The sequence below is a fragment of the Aquarana catesbeiana genome, linkage group LG11 (genome assembly GCF_042186555.1).
Source record: "Aquarana catesbeiana isolate 2022-GZ linkage group LG11, ASM4218655v1, whole genome shotgun sequence".
NCBI lineage: Eukaryota > Metazoa > Chordata > Amphibia > Anura > Ranidae > Aquarana > Aquarana catesbeiana.
In genome coordinates this window covers 7,373,299-7,391,992 of record NC_133334.1, presented here as the reverse complement: position 1 = coordinate 7,391,992, position 18,694 = coordinate 7,373,299, and the positions used below count along the sequence as shown (strand labels likewise).

Genomic DNA, 18,694 nt, shown 5'->3' with positions numbered 1-18,694 from the left:
TATTTATTGTTATTATTATTATTAATTCGTTATGTTCCATAACAACAATAATAAATATAATAATAATAATAATAAAACTTTTTATTAATAATAATAATAATAATAATTTTCGGATTTTCTTTCTTATTTTTGGATTTTCGAATTTTAGAACAATTTGTTAAACGGGTTTTCGTTAATTGGGATGTTTTCGAATGAACAAATTTGTTGAAATTCGTTAAACTAATGGCCAATCTCTACGCCTCCCCTCCTGCAATCCCCCCCCCCCCCCCATGTATCTCTAATGGTATCTGTTGCGATTTAGATATATATAACTGGGGCGTGTGAAAAGAGGGAGACACGGAGGGCATTCCATGGTTTTAGTCTTCAGCTGCAGAAAGGATTCTCTACTGTAAGAGCTGTGACATGTAGAATGGTCTTCTGGAGGTTCCAGCTGAGGCTTTATTACATTGAAAGGGAATTGAAAGATTTTCCAAAAAAGGACGGGGGGGGGGGGGGGGGGCTCTCATTGCAGGGGTCGGTTTATGGCCACCAGGGGGCTGTAGTCCTGGGGACTGATGTCAGGTGATGGACTTAGAAGTGAAACACCAATATAAAAAAAAAAAATTTGGCCAGAGTTGGTCCTTAAATCCTCCCCCCCGGCCCCCCTTCAGTCTTGCACAGGTTGTAGCGGCTCCTCTCCTGGACTGAAATGGCTTCCTCTGATTTCACCGCACACTGTGAGCTTCTCGCCATGTGCATTAGAAGCTGCAGAAAGTCAGATAGAGCCCCCGCCTCATTTCCTGGCTGGAGGACGTCCAGCATCATCTAGCCCAATCCTCCCCAGCCTGACTGTCCCTGACCCACCCCTTTCATTCATTGGATTTCAGTTCTTCCAATCATGGAGGCTCAGCATCAGTCCAAATCCTCCTCCCAGCACATATCTTTGTCCCCCCCCCCCATCCCACCTTCCAGCTCAAATCCCCTCAATTCCCCATAAATCACCGCTCTTAGCACACATCCTCTTTCCTTCCAATCCCCCCCCCCCCCCCCCAGCATACATTCTCCCGCCAAATTTCTCCTTCTATCACAAATTCTCTCCCCCAAATGCACCCTGCTAGCGTTAACCCTCCCCCCCCCCCCCCCCAATCCTCCCTCCTAGTACTAATCCTGTCCCCTCAAATATCCTCTCCTAGCATAAATCCTCCCCCCAAATCCCCCCTTCTAGTATAAATCCAATCCCCCCTCCTAGTACAAATCCTGTCCCCCTCCTAGCGTAAATCCTTCCCCCAAATCTCCTCTCCTAGCATAAATCCTCCCCCCCCTTCTAGTACAAATCCTATCCCCCCCCCAAATCCCCCTTCTAGTACAAATCCTGTTCCCCAAATCCCCCTCCTAGTATAAATCCACCCCCAAATCCTGCCTAATTAAAGTAAAACCCCCCTCAATCTCCCCTCTTGGCGTAAATCATCCCCCCTACTAGTATAAATCCTCTCCCACAAATCCTCCAACCTAGTACAAATCCTGTCCCCCCATTCCCCCCCCTCCTCCTAGTACAAATCCTGTCCCCCCATTCCCCCCCCCTCCTCCTAGTACAAATCCTATCCCCCCCCCCCCCTCCTAGTACAAATCCTGTCCCCCAAATCCCACCTCCAGTATACATCCTCTCCCACAAATCCCCCAACCTAGCGTAACCCCTCCTAGCACAAATCTCCTTAAAACCATCCTCTTAGCACAACCATCCCCCAGTTGCCCCCCCCAGTGATGACATCGTCAGGAATAAAAGTGAGATATGTAATAAAAAAAGGAAGGGAAAGCTATAAGTAGACTTCAGCTTTGAATGATCTTTGATTTGATCGTTGTGTTTTCTTTATGCCCCCTGCACTGCCCCCGCAGGGCGACTCTCGGTGACTACAGATCTGATTGGGTCCCATCCAATGAGGAGGCCCCTCCCTTTCTCTATTTGTTCTCCCCGGCTGTCTTAGTACATACTGTTTTTCTAAGAGGCGATCGCTCTACAACAATGTTATATAAATATTATCAAAATTATGAAACGCACTTAAACTGCAGACGGCGGCCCCCCTCTAATGACGATCGTGCCGCCAGTCTGGGAGATTCATGAAGAACATATAAAGCTTGTTGTTGGTCGGAGCCGGAGGATGATTCAGTATTTGTATTTCTGTCTCCTGGAGATACATTTCTGTTTAATTGTAACAAATCGTCTTCTTAAAGGGCCGGCACCGGAGGAGAACAATCCGGGGCAGCTGGAGATCTTCTCCCTCCCGGGGATGACGCAACATTGTTACAGATCCTCACAAAGTCCTCTCCAGATCAGAGTCATTAAATGTCTTCATTCAGCTTTAAATCCTTCTCACTATCTATAGCCAGTAATTCTATATGGACAATATTTCTTCATTCCATGGGCAGGCTCTGCTTCCTGCTCAGTAGTGCCCTTCTGTCTTCATTAGTCAGTCCGCAGAGGCTGCCAACAAACAGGCAGGCACGGCTGGTTCTCTTTTTTTCGACGCTTTGCAGACTTGAATGATGTTTAGATGTACGGCAAGATTGGCGTGCCTCCCGAAAAGCAATCCACATTCAGATCACTTTTCAGAGCCATTTTCCAGGTGGTGAGAAGGCTTCTTCAGATGATTCTTCAGCTTTATGATAGTCTACATTTTTAATTTCACCTGAACCCCCCCAATTCTACAATCCTGATCTGCTGCATCCAATAAAGCACTTCTATGATGGGTTAATTAGCAGGCTTCTAGCTGGCACAGACACCTCCTTAACAGGGCAGATGGAGGATATTGGGCTCATCGCAGATGGCCAGTGCTCAGATGAAGGATATTAAGCCCGACACAGATAGCCAATAGTTCTATGAAGGATAATGAGCCTATCGTGGATTGCCAATGGTCAGATGGAGGATATTGGTCTTATCCTGGATAGCCAATTGCCAGATGAAGGATATTGGGGCTATCATAGATGGCCAATGATCAGATGCAGGATGTTGGGCCCATTACAGGTGTCCAATGGCCAAATGGACAATATTAGGACCATTACAGATGACCATTTGTCTGATGGAGGAAATTGTACCTATTATAGATGGCTAATGCTCAGATGGAGAATATTGGGCCTGTCATGGAAAGCCAATGGTCAGATGAAGGAGATGGGTCTATCATGGATGGTCAGATGGAGGATATTGGGTCTGTCATGGAAAGCCAATGGTCAGATGAAGGAGATGGGTCTATCATGGATGGTCAGATGGAGGATATTGGGGCTATCACTGATGGCCAATGGTCAGATGAAAGATATTGAGCCCATCACAGTTGGCCAATGGTAAGATGAAAAATATGGGCCTATCATGGGTGGCGAATGGTCAGATGGAGGATATTGGGCCTATCACAGATGTTCAGGGGGTTAGATGGAGGATATTGGGCTTATCACAAATAGCCATTCAATAGTCAGATAAAGCATATTGGGCTCATCGCAGATGGCCAGTGCCCAGATGAAGGTAATTAAGCCTGACACAGATGGCTAATAGTTATATGGAGGATACTGAGGATATCATAGATAGCCCCAATATCTTCAATCTGACCATTGGCAATCCACGATAGGCTCAGTATCCTCCATATAACTATTGGTCATCTGTGTCAGGCTTATTATCCTTCATCTGGGCACTGGCCATCTGCGATGAGCCCAATATGCTTTATCTGACTATTGGATGGCTATTTATGATAAGCCCAATATCCTCTACCTGACCATTGGCTATCACAGATGGCCAGTGATCGGATGCAGGATATTGGGCCCATTACAGGTGTCCAATGGCCAAATGGAGGATATTGGGACCATTACAGATGACCATTTGTCAGATGGAGGAAATTGTACCTATCATGGATGGCTAATGCTCAGATGGAGAATTTTGGGCCTATCATGGAAAGCCAATGGTCAGATGAAGGATATAGGCCTATCACGGATGGCCAATGGTCAGATGAAGGAGATGGGTCTATCATGGACGGTCAGATGGAGGATATTGGGACTATAACTGATGACCAATGGTCAAATGAAAGATATTGAGCCCATCACAGTTGACCAATGGTCAGATGAAGGATATGGGCCTATCATGGATGCTGAATGGTCAGATGGAGGATATTGGGCCTATCACAGATGGCCAGTGGTCAGACAGAGTAATTTGGACCTTTCATGGATAGCCAATGGTCAGGTGCCCTATGGACTACACTAGGAACATTTTTGTACAGTACCCAGAGACTCGCTGATATTTAGGCTCTTTAGACCATATCATACCAATAGAGGTGTCATGGAGTTAAGTGGAAGATGGTCAACTAATAAGCAGAGCAGACAATAGAGTGGAGCAGGTCCACAGACAGATGGTAAGAACAAACAATAAGCTTGAGGTCAGATTAGGGGCAGACAAATTGATTTTGAGTCCGGAGCAGAGTGTAGACTTCAGACGGGTAGATGAAGACAGGCATGGCAGAGATAACAAGCCAATAATCGTAATAAGCACAGACAAGATGAGTAGCAGCGCTTCTAAAACAATTCCAGAGGGTGAACACTAAGACAGAATTTTAGAGAGGGAAAAATCTCTAATTGTGGAATGAGTAGACAGACTTGCCTATTGATCAGGCATATGTCCAGCAGTCTATTTAAGCACTCTTAATGGGACAGGTGTGTGTAAAAAAAAAAAAAAAAAAAAAAAAACGACCAGCGGATGGTGAAGGACCTTCATGGCAGGATCACCAGGGATGATTTTAGTTAATGTTGTAGCTTGGAAATTAGATTTGATTAGGAAATGAGCAGACGGCATTGTAGTTGTAGCCTGGAGGATCTACTAGTTTTGGGGAAGTGACCTCACTGGTAGATGGCTTCTACTTCACTCAGCAGTGTGCATCAAAAGCTTTTCACAGGGGTATTTCTGTTTTGTGACGGATTGCTGGTCAGTGGTAATGATCCTCGTTGACACATTACTATGTACCGGCAGTGTGCAGGGAATGAGTTAAGGATTGGGATCATTACCATGCTGATCTGTAACCAGATCTGTGTTTGGAGTGTTTTCCCCAAGCTGAACTCTGATTGGTGCCGCTGGGAGCCGTGACTCATTCCGCCACTTTGTATCTACAACAATAAAACGTTTTCTATGGAGATATCTCAGAGCTCAGATCTCCAGCCGGGTGTCACCAAACCTCCAGCCAAACACAAACATGGGATTGGCAAATGTTCCTGATAAAAAGTCCGGGCACTCCGGAGAGAAGGCCTCTATTTATAGGAGATACTTTTTCTGGTATATTTGGCAAGAAAGGTTCCATCGCAGCATCAATGTGTCCTCCTGGGGGCAAAGAAAGCACTACAGGGGCAAAACCTAAATCCAAACCCCCCCCCCCATGTCTCTGACACCTGTTATCCTTCCTCACCTCCCTCCTCTGCAATCATTCACCCCTTCCCCCTCCACCTTCTGTCACCCATCATCTTCTCCCATTACTCTTCTACCTTCTCTCCATTCCTCCTCCACCTTCTCCCATTCCTTATCCACCTTTACTCATTCTTCCTTTACCCCTACTCATTCCTCCCCCACGTTCTCTCACTACTCCTCTCTCATTCCTTCTCCTCTCATTCCTCCTCTACCATCTCTCATTCTTCTTCTATCTTCCCTCATTCATCCCCTGCCTTCTCTCATTCCTCCCCCGCCTTCTCTCCATTCCTCCTCCATCTTCTCCCATTCCTTATCCACCTTTACTCATTCTTCCTTTACCTCTACTCATTCCTCCCCCACATTCTCTCACTACTCCTCTCTCATTCCTTCTCCTCTCATTCCTCCTCTACCATCTCTCATTCCTACCACCACCTTCTCTCATCCCTCCCCTCCGCATTCTTCTCTCATTCCTCCCTGCCTTCTCTCGTTCCTGCCCCCGCCTTCTCTCATTCCTCCCCCGCCTTCTCTCATTCCTCCCCCGCCTTCTCTCATCCCTCCTCCGCCTTCTCTCGTCCCTCCCCCGCCTTCTCTCGTCCCTCCCCCGCCTTCTCTCGTCCCTCTCTTCGCCTTCTCTCGTCCCTCTCTTCGCCTTCTCTCGTCCCTCTCTTCGCCTTCTCTCGTCCCTCTCTTCGCCTTCTCTCGTCCCTCTCTTCGCCTTCTCTCGTCCCTCTCTTCGCCTTCTCTCGTCCCTCTCTTCGCCTTCTCTCGTCCCTCTCTTCGCCTTCTCTCGTCCCTCTCTTCGCCTTCTCTCGTCCCTCTCTTCGCCTTCTCACGTCCCTCTCTTCGCCTTCTCTCGTCCCTCTCTTCGCCTTCTCTCGTCCCTCTCTTCGCCTTCTCTCGTCCCTCTCTTCGCCTTCTCTCGTCCCTCTCTTCGCCTTCTCTCGTCCCTCTCTTCGCCTTCTCTCGTCCCTCTCTTCGCCTTCTCTCGTCCCTCTCTTCGCCTTCTCTCGCCCCCTCTCGTCCCTCTCTTCGCCTTCTCTCGTCCCTCTCTTCGCCTTCTCTCGTCCCTCTCTTCGCCTTCTCTCGCCCCTCTCTTCGCCTTCTCTCGCCCCTCTCTTCGCCTTCTCTCGCCCCTCTCTTCGCCTTCTCTCGCCCCTCTCTTCGCCTTCTCTCGCCCCTCTCTTCGCCTTCTCTCGCCCCTCTCTTCGCCTTCTCTCGCCCCTCTCTTCGCCTTCTCTCGCCCCTCTCTTCGCCTTCTCTCGCCCCTCTCTTCGCCTTCTCTCGCCCCTCTCTTCGCCTTCTCTCGTCCCTCCCCCCGCCTTCTCTCGTTCCTGCCCCCGCCTTCTCTCGTTCCTGCCCCCGCCTTCTCTCGTTCCTGCCCCCGCCTTTTCTCGTTCCTGCCCCCGCCTTCTCTCGTTCCTGCCCCCCGCCTTCTCTCGTTCCTGCCCCCCGCCTTCTCTCGTTCCTGCCCCCCGCCTTCTCTCGTTCCTGCCCCCCGCCTTCTCTCGTTCCTGCCCCCCGCCTTCTCTCGTTCCTGCCCCCCGCCTTCTCTCGTTCCTGCCCCCCGCCTTCTCTCGTTCCTGCCCCCCGCCTTCTCTCGTTCCTGCCCCCCGCCTTCTCTCGTTCCTGCCCCCCGCCTTCTCTCGTTCCTGCCCCCCGCCTTCTCTCGTTCCTGCCCCCCGCCTTCTCTCGTTCCTCCCCCCGCCTTCTCTCGTTCCTCATCTACTTCCAAATGTTAAGGACAGTAGCCATGGGGGTTGTACCATCTGGGTGGGTTGGGGGTCCTGAGGAACCAGAGAAGGCAAAATATTCAAAAACATAAAGTGGAGAAACCTTAAACCTTGTCCGGTGCATTTGTTGGTCTTCCATAAAACCGCCCCTTTCTCTTTACCAACCCTGGTAAATCCAGATGTTTTCGGGACGCATTTGCCAGCTTTGTGATTTGGAAGGAAATTTTCAGGTTCTAATATATTTTTTTTTGGACACATCTTTGGATTGTATTCCTGACCAGAAGACTTAATCTTCCTCCTAATAGGAGACATTACAGATCGGCTCCTGGAAAATGTCATCCGTGTTCATCAGTGCCGACCAACCGGAGGAGAAGAGCCAAGAAAATCCCATTTCCTGAACGTCTGCTCTGGTTATTGTGTTTTTATTTCTGCCCCCCGGCCTCCTTATATCTGTCGGCGTCCTTCTAAACCAGATCACGGAAATCCCACCCCAAAGATTTCATGTCTTATCATTAGAAAACTCATTTTCAGTCTTTATAAAATCTGCAGCTGGTGATCCTGCCATGTGGGTCCTGCATCAGGCACTTCCTGCTATAGGGTGACAACGCTCTGAATCTCAATTGCGCTCCTGCGTTGTCACCCTGTCCCACGCGTTTCTGTTGGAGACTACAAGTGTCCATTCAGTATACATTACACCGACACTTTCTGCTGTTGTCACCATCAGGGAATCGGACCTGAGAAATGCGATTCCCTCTAACGTAAAAGCCACTGTAGTGACTGGATTTCTTTTACAGGCAGCTGGGGGGGGTGTTCCCCATTCCCCCTGCCACCCATCGGCGCCCCTCTGGGCTCTCCCATGTGATTGGTGAGCCCTGGATCCGTTCCGGTGGTGGTTGCGGGTTACCATAGAGCTGGGCATGGACCGGATGGTACCCGGCCATGTCTATGATCCTGGGAGGTGGTGAAAGGGGGTGTTCATCACATTCGCAGTAAAGTCCCCTATTTTTAGTTTTAGTGCCAACATCACCGGGTCTCTGTGCTTCTCTATGCAATGCAGGCAGATCTTGGCTGGTGGGAGGGGTTGGCAGGGGGGCTGTACATAGCGTCCTGTAAATAAGCATCCCAGCCCCCCCCCCCCCCCGGCCTCAGTACTCCTCTGCAGAACCAAGCAGTGGGAGGAGTCATGAAAATATTAAAATGCCTTTTGATTGGCGGGTCAGTCTGGAGGGGTGGGTGTTCCTAGTCGGGCTGTATTTGCATAGATAACGCCCTCATGTGATGCTATGATTAAAGGAATGACATCCAATTAATGAAAGGGGTGGGGCCAGGGACAGTTCTGCTGGGGAGGAAAGGAATACATAATGTTAGACGTCCTCCAGCCAGGAAATGGGGCGGGGCTCTATCTGACTTGCTGCAGCTTCTAATGGTGAGAAGCTCACAGTGTGCGGTGAAATCAGGAGCTAGCCGTTTCAGTCCTGGAGAGGAGCTGGTACAACCTGTGCAAGACTGAAGGGGAGGAGCTGGTACAACCTATGCAAGACTGAAGGGGAGGAGCCGGTACACCTGTGCAAGATGGAAGGGGAGGAGCCGGTACACCTGTGCAAGACTGAAGGGGAGGAGCCGGTACACCTGTGCAAGACTGAAGGGGAGGAGCCGGTACAACCTGTGCAAGACTGAAGGGGAGGAGCCGGTACAACCTGTGCAAGACTGAAGGGGAGGAGCCGGTACAACCTGTGCAAGACTGAAGGGGAGGAGCCGGTACACCTGTGCAAGACTGAAGGGGAGGAGCCGGTACACCTGTGCAAGACTGAAGGGGAGGCCGGAGTTCCCCTTTAAACTGTTACATAGTTGCAGTAGAATGGGAATCGGGGGAGGGAGGGGGTCCCTCCATTTCCCGGAATTGCGGTCAGGCGCGATCCTCCGGCACAGCCGCCAGTTTCCACTCGTCCTCTAGGAGTGATATTTCATGGTGTGAATTCCTCGCCTGCGCTCCGGGCCGAGTGTTCTGGACGCCTCGGTGACCCAGGAATTCGATTGCTTTTACTGGCATCCAGCTGCAGAGCCGCGGCCAATGTCTCTGGCCCGCTGCAGGCATTCCTTCATATCTGACACAATGGAGTCCAACCAAAAAAATCCAACATTCTTCATTTCATCGCCATGGCCGGCCCGTCTCCTCTACCTAATATGGGCAAAAAAAAAAAAAAGATTAACCCCTCGCTGCCACGTGACCGCGATAAACGGCCGAGACATTCATCGTCCCCTCCCAGGAGCTGGCCGAGTCTCGGGGGGCACCTGTCACTGCAGGAGGGGGAGACAGGAGCAGGTGGTTCCTATCAGAGTGTAAGCTCCTCTGGTACAGAGACTGATGTGACTGTGGGGGAGGGGACATTAGAGTGTAAGCTCCTCTGTACAGAGACTGATGTGACTGTGAGGGAGGGGACATTAGAGTGTAAGCTCCTCTGTACAGAGACTGATGTGACTGTGGGGGAGGGGACATTAGAGTGTAAGCTCCTCTGTACAGAGACTGATGTGACTGTGGGGGGAGGGGACATTAGAGTGTAAGCTCCTCTGTACAGAGACTGATGTGACTGTGGTGGGAGGGGACATTAGAGTGTAAGCTCCTCTGTACAGAGACTGATGTGACTGTGGGGGGAGGGGACATTAGAGTGTAAGCTCCTCTGTACAGAGACTGATGTGACTGTGGGGGAGGGGACATTAGAGTGTAAGCTCCTCTATACAGAGACTGATGTGACTGTGGGGGGGGACATTAGAGTGTAAGCTCCTCTGTACAGAGACTGATGTGACTGTGGGGGAGGGGACATTAGAGTGTAAGCTCCTCTGTACAGAGACTGATGTGACTGTGGGGGAGGGGACATTAGAGTGTAAGCTCCTCTGGTACAGAGACTGATGTGACTGTGGGGGAGGGGACATTAGAGTGTAAGCTCCTCTGGTACAGAGACTGATGTGACTGTGGGGGAGGGGACATTAGAGTGTAAGCTCCTCTGTACAGAGACTGATGTGACTGTGGGGGAGGGGATATTAGAGTGTAAGCTCCTCTGGTACAGAGACTGATGTGACTGTGGGGGAGGGGACATTAGAGTGTAAGCTCCTCTGTACAGAGACTGATGTGACTGTGGGGGAGGGGACATTAGAGTGTAAGCTCCTCTGTACAGAGACTGATGTGACTGTGGGGGAGGGGGGATTAGAGTGTAAGCTCCTCTGTACAGAGACTGATGTGACTGTGGGGGAGGGGACATTAGAGTGTAAGCTCCTCTGTACAGAGACTGATGTGACTGTGGGGGAGGGGACATTAGAGTGTAAGCTCCTCTGTATAGAGACTGATGTGACTGTGGGGGAGGGGACATTAGAGTGTAAGCTCTTCTGGTACAGAGACTGATGTGACTGTGGGGGAGGGGACATTAGAGTGTAAGCTCCTCTGTACAGAGACTGATGTGACTGTGGGGGAGGGGACATTAGAGTGTAAGCTCCTCTGTACAGAGACTGATGTGACTGTGGGGGAGGGGACATTAGAGTGTAAGCTCCTCTGTACAGAGACTGATGTGACTGTGGGGGGAGGGGACATTAGAGTGTAAGCTCCTCTGGTACAGAGACTAATGTGACTGTGGGGGAGGGAGGATTAGAGTGTAAGCTCCTCTGGTACAAAGATACAGAGACCGCTATACCTGCCACCTTGTTTTTGTGGCCAGGGATATATATATATATATAATGTTGCAGCTTGCAAGTGGTTTTTATTTTTATCTTTATTTTTTTTCATCCGGCGATAGGCTTTCTCATGAAAGCAGTCAGAGTGGCTAATTAGCTGCTGGTTTGCTTTCTGAAGCAGCGGGAGGGGAGGTGTGTCCCCCCCCCCCCCCTCCTTACTTACTGGTGTTTCTCGGGCATACCGTTTTTACCGCCGTGCCCTAGAAACGATCCGATTGGGTTGCGGGGATGGCCATAGAGCTTCCCAGAGACCAGATCATCTCTGATCGCCTCTATGGTCTTGGAGAACCGTAGCAAAGTCATATTGTTACTTCCAGTCTAGGGTGGGGGGGGGGGGGGTAAACCTTTGATTTAAAAATAAATAAATAAATAAATAAAGGATCAAAAATTTTATTTTTTTTGCTTTTAAAGGTAGGGGAGAGATTTTTGGTCTTTTTTGACCCGAGATCTCTCCCTAAAGAAGACCTGTCATCCCTTATTTCTATGGTATGTTTACATCCATTTGTAATAGGAATAAAAGTGATTAAAAAAAAAAAAAAACTTAAAAGGGACAGTGTAAAAATAAAACCGTAAAAAAAAAAAAAAAAGTGAAGCACCCCCACCCCTCCCATGCTCGCATGCAGAAGCAAATGCATTCGCAAAGTCGCGTACGCATATGTAAGTGGCGTTCACACCACACATGTGACGTATCGCCGGGAAGGTTAGAGCGAGAGCAATAATTCTAGCGCTAGACCTCATGTGTAATTCTCAACTGGTAACCTCCAAACACGTTTAAAGCGTCTTCTATGGAGATTTTTAAGTACAATAGTTTGGCGCCATTCCGCGAGCGTGTGCGCAATTTTAAAGCTTTAGGTAGCTATTTACTTGGCGTAACATCTTTCACATTTAACAAAAAAAAAAAAAATTGGGGGTATATTAGGTGTGTGTGTGTGTGTTTTTTTCTTTTTTTTTTTTTAGCAGGGACCCTATGGAATAAAATGGCAAGCGTTGCCATTTTTTGTACCACATGGTACTTGCGCAGCATTTTTTTCAAATGCAATTTTTGGAGAAAAAATACACAAAAAAAGAGATTCTTTTCCCAAAAATTGCGTTTGAAAAAACGCTGCGCAAGTACCATGTGGTACAAAAAATGGCAACGCTTGCCATTTTATTCCATAGGGTCCCTGCTAAAAAAAAAAAGAAAAAATGTGTAATGTTTGGCAGTTTTTCTAGCAAAAAATACTGATTTAAAAAAAAAAGAGGGACTGTTCGTTACATGTTTGTTGCAGTAATTGTTGGCTTGCTTCTTTGGTTGGCTCACTGATTTTTCCAGAAATCTGCACTAAGATACAAGTCAGATTTGCCTTGTAACAAAATATTTCAATTTTGGTGAAAATCTCCTAAAAGGAAATAGCATCTAACGGGATGCAGGCCCTGCCACTTCCCTCATTAGAGCCCTGCGGGTGCAGCAGCAGATTGATCGTTATAAAGTCTCTTCCATTCACATTCACTCTGCACATGGACACAGAGAAACAAACAGCTATTTCTTCAGAATAAAAAAAGATAAGAATCTACAACAAAGAGGGGGAGGGGTTTTTTTTCTCGACAAAAATGGCGTTCCTTTTTAACTCTTTATCCAGGAGCTCGTCCATTGAAATGCATTCTAGAGAATTGTTACAATGTGATGATGTAGAGAGGATGTCGGGGGAAAGTAGAGCGCATGCGCCTCGTACCACCCACCACGATACATTGTAATCTTCAATAATATGAGATATAAATCGCCGTTACCAGTAATGTCGGCACGCCGGTTCTCTGCCCGAAATTACAGCCCAACGGAGTCCAAATTGCGGGGCGGCGAACCGCCTCAATGTTGTAATTAATAGACGGCGCGGCTGTTCACGTCCTTAAATCAGCAGGGTGATATAAACGGCGGTATTGCGTCCTCCTCTCCGGTGATGCGCAGTGTTATTGCTGGCCGCCGCTGTGATAGAATAATAACCATTTCCATCTCTTATGGAGCAGCTACTGAGAGAAAGTGGCACCCCGCCATCCCCCGCCATCCCCCGCTCGCCGTACTGTACTCCGCTGGCAGCGCCAAGGTCATCAGCTGTGATGGGCGGTGCGCTTATTGCCATGTGCGACCTCAGGAATGTACAGGAGAGGAGTATTCTGGGACCGCAGTGTGCGCCGACCTTGGGTACCAATCCGATACGGCGGCTTCCAGGTTTTCTTTATTTCTTTAACCGCTTCAGCCCCGGGAGATTTGCGATTCGGCGCTGCATCGCTTTAACTGACAATTGCGCGGTCGTTGCACCCAAACAAAATTGACGTCCTTTTTTCCCCCACAAATAGAGCTTTCTTTTGGTGGTATTTGATCACCTCTGCGTTTTTTTTATTTTTTATTTTTTATTTATTTTTTGTGTTATAAACGCAAAAATAGCGCCAATTTTGAAAAAAAAAAAAACCCACAATATTTTGTACTTTTTGCTATAATAAATATCCCCAATTAAAAAAAAAATAAATAAAAAATTTCTCGTTTAGGCCGATATTTATTCTTCTACATATTTTTGGTAATAAAAATCGCAATAAGCGTATATTGATTGGTTTGCGCAAAAGTTATAGCGTCTACAAATTAGGGAATAGATTTATGGCATTTTTATTGTTAATTATTTTTTTTTTATTTTTATTTTTTTTTTTATTAGTAATGGCGGCTTTTTTTTTTTTTTTATTGAGACTGCGACATTATGGCGGAAACTTTTGACACATTTTTGGGTCGAATGACAATTAAGTTATGCAAATATCAAAATGCCTTGATGGGTGGGTGTTCCTAGTTAGCCCTCATACAGACCACCCCTAGGTTACTTATACATAGTTATATAGTATTACATAGTAGGTGAGGCTGAAAAAAGACACAAGTCCATCAAGTACAACCTATGTGTGTGATTATGTGTCAGTATTACATTACATATCCCTGTATGTTGCCGTCGTTCGGGTAATGCTGAACCTTTGTGATTGGAGGAACTGAAGCCCAATTAATGAAAGGGGCGGAGCCAGGGACAGTCAGGTTGGGGAGGAAAGGGGCTAGATGATGTTGGACGTCCTCCAGGCAGGAAATGGGGCGGGGCTCTATCTGACTGGCTGCGGCATCTAATGCACATGGTGAGAAGCTCACAGTGTGCGGTGAAATCAGAGGAAGCCCTTTCAGTCCAGGAGAGGAGCCGGTGTTCTGTCGATATGTGCCCGCCGTTGAAAAGTGCCCGCGCAGAACGGAAGGGCGCTCCAGCTGAGTTGCTGATCAGCTGGAGTGACATCACCATAGCGCATGCGCACATTGTAGGAGGGTTTTTTTGACGGGCGATACCGTTTCACAGGCACAGTTGAAAGCTGTTCAAAGAGCGGAGGGACACCGTAATTGTCATATTGTGCCTCGCTGTTGCGCTGCGGGTTTAGAGCGAGGAACAATGTGACATCTACTGTGTCCCTCCGCTCTTTGCAAAGCTTTCAGTTGTGCATGTGAAATGGTATCGCCCGTCAAAAAAACCCTCCTATGATGTGCACTGATGGTGACGTCACTCCAGCTGATCGGCAACTCAGCTCGAGTGCCCTTGCGTCCTGCGCAGGCACGGGCACTTTTCAATGGAGGGCACAGATCGATAGAACACCGGTACAACTGTGCAGGACTGGAAGGGATGATTTAGGCTGTAAACTAGGAAAGTATTCTTTACAGTTACAGTAGTTCAGTAAATAGGACAACCCTGTAAATTGTGAGTCCTGATGAGTCCTGAGGCACACTCCCGGGTTTTTTTTCATCGATAAATATCGGTATTCTAAGAGGTGATTTTGGACAGCAGACGGGTGTTTTCATTTTCCCGCGGTGATTGTTAGGCAGAGGTGGAGACCATTTTCAGGGGGATAATCAGTGACGTGGGGACCATTTTTAGGGACCTAAGTGAAGGTGGGGACCATTTTCAAAGGCATAATAAGCAGGGGCGGGGACCATTTTTAGAGGCATGATAAGCGGAGGTGGGGACCATTTTCAGGGATATGGACGGGGACCATTTTTTAGGGACATAATAAGCAGGGGCGGGGTCCATTTTCAAAGGCATAATAAGTGAAGGTGGGGACCATTTTCAAAGACATAATAAGCGGGGGGCGGGGACCATTTGTAGAGGCAAGATAAGCGGAGGTGGAGACCATTTTCAGGGGCATAATAAGTGAAGGTGGAGACCATTTTCAAATAAGCAGGGGCAGGGACCATTTTTAGAGGCATAAGCGGAGGTGGGGACCATTTTTAGGTACATAAGCGGGGGCGGGGACCATTTTCAGGGGCATAATTAGTTGGGGGCTGGGCCAATTTTTAGGGACATAATAAGCGGGGGGCGGGGATCATTTTCAAGGACCTAATAAGCGGGGCGGGGACCATTTTCAGGGGCATAAGCGGGGGCGGGGATTATTTTCTGGGGCATAATAAGCTGGGATGGGGGACCAATTGCAGGTGCACAATAAGTGGAGGAGGGGACCCTTGCCAGGGGCCATTGGTTAATAACCCAACCCATTTTCTCTCTCCCCAGCCCAGCGGGAAGGGTCCGCGGCTCCCCGAGGTGTACTGCGTTATAAGCCGGCTGGGATGCTTCGATCTCTTCTCCAAGGTGAGTCTTCATTTCAGACAAGAAAATTAACCGCTCGTTTATATCATCTCTATATAGAAGGAATAGAATAACCTTCTCCAGCACATCCTCACCTGCCGGCATCTTGTAGATACAGAGACCGGCCATTTGCTGAAATCATGTGACCCGTGTGGGGGATGTAAGGATAAATAGCGCAGTGTGGTTTTTTCTGCACCCTGTGGAAGTATCTAGCCAAAGTCGGGATGTTGCAGGGGATTCTTTTAGTTGGATCACAAACACTGTACAGATTTATGAGAAAGAACGTGAGGGAAAAAATTCCAGGAAATCCCCAGCTCATTAGTACCCTTGTTCAGCAGATCCCCCGCTCAGTAGTCACCCCCAGCTCTGCTGATCCCCCACTTAATAGTAACTCCCAGCTCTGCTGATTGCTGATCTTCCTCTCAGTAGTAACCCCCAGCTCTGCTGATCCCCCCCCCCCCCACTCAGTAGTAACCCCCAGCTCTGCTGATCCCCCCCCCCCACTCAGTAGTCACCCCCAGCTCTGCTGATCCCCCACTTAATAGTAACTCCCAGCTCTGCTGATCCCCCACTTAATAGTAACTCCCAGCTCTGCTGATCCCCCACTTAATAGTAACTCCCAGCTCTGCTGATCCCCCACTTAATAGTAACTCCCAGCTCTGCTGATCCCCCACTTAATAGTAACTCCCAGCTCTGCTGATCCCCCACTTAATAGTAACTCCTAGCTCTGCTGATCCCCCACTTAATAGTAACTCCCAGCTCTGCTGATTGCTGATCTTCCTCTCAGTAGTAACCCCCAGCTCTGCCGATTCCCCCCCCCCCCCCCACTCAGTAGTAACCCCCAGCTCTGCTGATCCCCCCCCCCCCCACTCAGTAGTCACCCCCAGCTCTGCTGATCCTCTGGTTTGCTGATCCTTCTCTCTCTCCAGCCCCCGCTCACCTCCCGCTATATTGCTGCCATGCTGCACACCATGTGTGACATCTTTAGTTTCTCCTGCTCCGGTCCCCCAGCTCCGCTGATCCTCTGCTGCTCAGTCCTCTCTCTCTGGACCCCGCTCACCTTCCTGCTGCTCACCAGCATCTGCACCAGACATTCCCGGAATATATATACACATGAACCGGAAGCGACTGCTGATGACGGCTTTCTGGTTCACTTGTTGGTTTCCCCAGTGCATCCTGGGAGATCTCATACCTCCAAAACAAAGCGCAGCTAATGCTGAATAAAAGCCCCTCGAATGCTGCAGGTGCCTCTAGCGAGCGTTGTCATAGACTTCTATGGAGACGTGTTGAAGCGCCAGGAAAGTGACAATGCTTTCGGCTGAAGTCAGCTGATCGGCTGTGTCCAATCACACACTAGAGAGTTCTGTGTTTACAAACGGGGAGCAGCGATCTGGCAGTTTCTTCTCCCTGCAAAGCAATTCATTTATTAAAACAGAAGGGGCGGAATGTGGGATTCTGGAAAAGGTGGCGGGGGAGGGGTTGGGGCAGCTGCCATAGTCTGATTGTTTGTTTGGTTTTTTTTTTCTTTTCTTGCGGCAGATCCTGGACGAGGTGGAGAGGCGGAGGGGGATCTCGGCGGCTCTGGTCTATCCCTTTATGCGAAGTCTGATGGAGTCTCCCTTTCCGGCTCCCGGGAAAACGATCCGAGTGAAGACGTTTCTGCCGGGTCACGGCAATGAGGTGCGGCACGTTATTATGCTCCCCGTGTGATAGATAAATGGCTTCAGTCGTCTTCTGTGTGTGATCCGGGTTTCCTGCCGACCAATGGAATGAATGGACAATGCAGCTCCCAGCCGCCCTGTGGGCCCTTCCACTGTAGACCTCTGATTGTCAGTAGGCTCTTGCTGAGACTGGAATAAAGAAGTCACAATGCATTTCATAGTGAATTTTAGGAAAGTCCAGTCTGCGGAGGGGAGATAGGAGACTGCAGTGATGGGAAGTAAACTCGGCTCCTGATTGGCAGAACTTCACCTCGGTACACACACTGTATACCCTGCCCCCACCCAAAACTAGTCATCATGGGCCATAACAGAAGGTGACCATGTCTGCACAGGGGGGGGTCAGGGATCGCTCTCCTCATTACATTCACCTTCTTCCCATCCAGAGATATTCGTCATTCCAGGATCATCCTCTGGTTGTGGGTGAATAATGACCAACAACCTGCAAGCAGGAGATAAGACTCGCAACTCACAGGCAGCCAATCAGCAACAGGCAATTCTATGACATCATGTGTTGGTAGGCCGCTGACCTCCAACACCGATGACAGCCGGGTTTTTATTAGTGCTAAAAAAGTTGAGGAGCAGCAACTGCAGTGCCAGCAAGTTAATGGGGAGGAGCAATTGTAGTGTCAACAAGGTAATGGGGAGGAGCAACCGTATTGTCAACATATTGAGGGGAGGGGTAAGTGTAGTGTCAGCAAGCTGAGTAGGAGGTTATGTGCAGTTTCAGCACGCTGAGGGGGAGGAGCAATTACAGTATCAAGCTGAAGGGGAGGAGCAATGCATTGTCAACAAGTTGAGGAGGATGAGCAACTGTAGTGTCAACATACTAAGAGGAGGGGCAACTGTAGTGTCAACAAGCTGAGGGGGAGGAGCAACAGCAGTGTCAACAAGCTGAGGGGGAGGAGCAACAGCAGTGTCAACAAGTTTTAGGATAGGAGCAACTGCAATGTCAACAAGCAGAGCGGGAGGAGCAACTACAGTATCAAGCTGAAGGGGAGGAGCAATGCAGTGTCAACATATTAAGGGGAGGGGCAACTGTAGTGTCGGCAAGCTAAGTGGAAGGTACATGCAGTGTCAACAAGTTTTAGGGGAGGAGCAGCTGCAGTGTCAACAAGCTGAGGGGGAGGAGCAGCTGCAGTGTCAACAAGCTGAGGGGGAGGAGCAGCTGCAGTGTCAACAAGCTGAGGAGGAGGAGCAACTGTAGTGTCAACATGCTAAGGGGAGGGGCAACTGTAGTGTCAGCAGGCCAAGTAGGAGGTAGTGCAGTGTCAAGTTTTAGGGGAGGAGCAACTGTAGTGTCAACAAGCTGAGGGGGAGGAGCAACTGCAGTATCAAGCAGCTGTAATGTCCACAAGCTGAGGGGGAGGAGCAGCTGCAGTGTCAACAAGTTGAGGGGGAGGAGCAACTGTAGTATCAAGCTGAAGGGGAGAAGCAACTGTAGTGTCTGTCAACCTAATAAGGGGAGGGGCAACTGTAGTGTCAGCAAGCCAA

The 18,694-nt window shown here is 49.0% G+C and overlaps 1 protein-coding gene across 1 annotated transcript in view; it reads left to right on the top strand.

Moving 5' to 3' along the window:
- Positions 1–18,694, top strand: part of DENND2B (DENN domain containing 2B) — a gene marked incomplete in the record, with an annotated part of 128,496 nt that overhangs the window by 90,418 nt on the left and 19,384 nt on the right. The window contains 2 exon segments of the mRNA XM_073603977.1: positions 15,408–15,485; positions 17,022–17,162. Coding sequence (XP_073460078.1) covers positions 15,408–15,485; positions 17,022–17,162 — 219 coding nt within the window.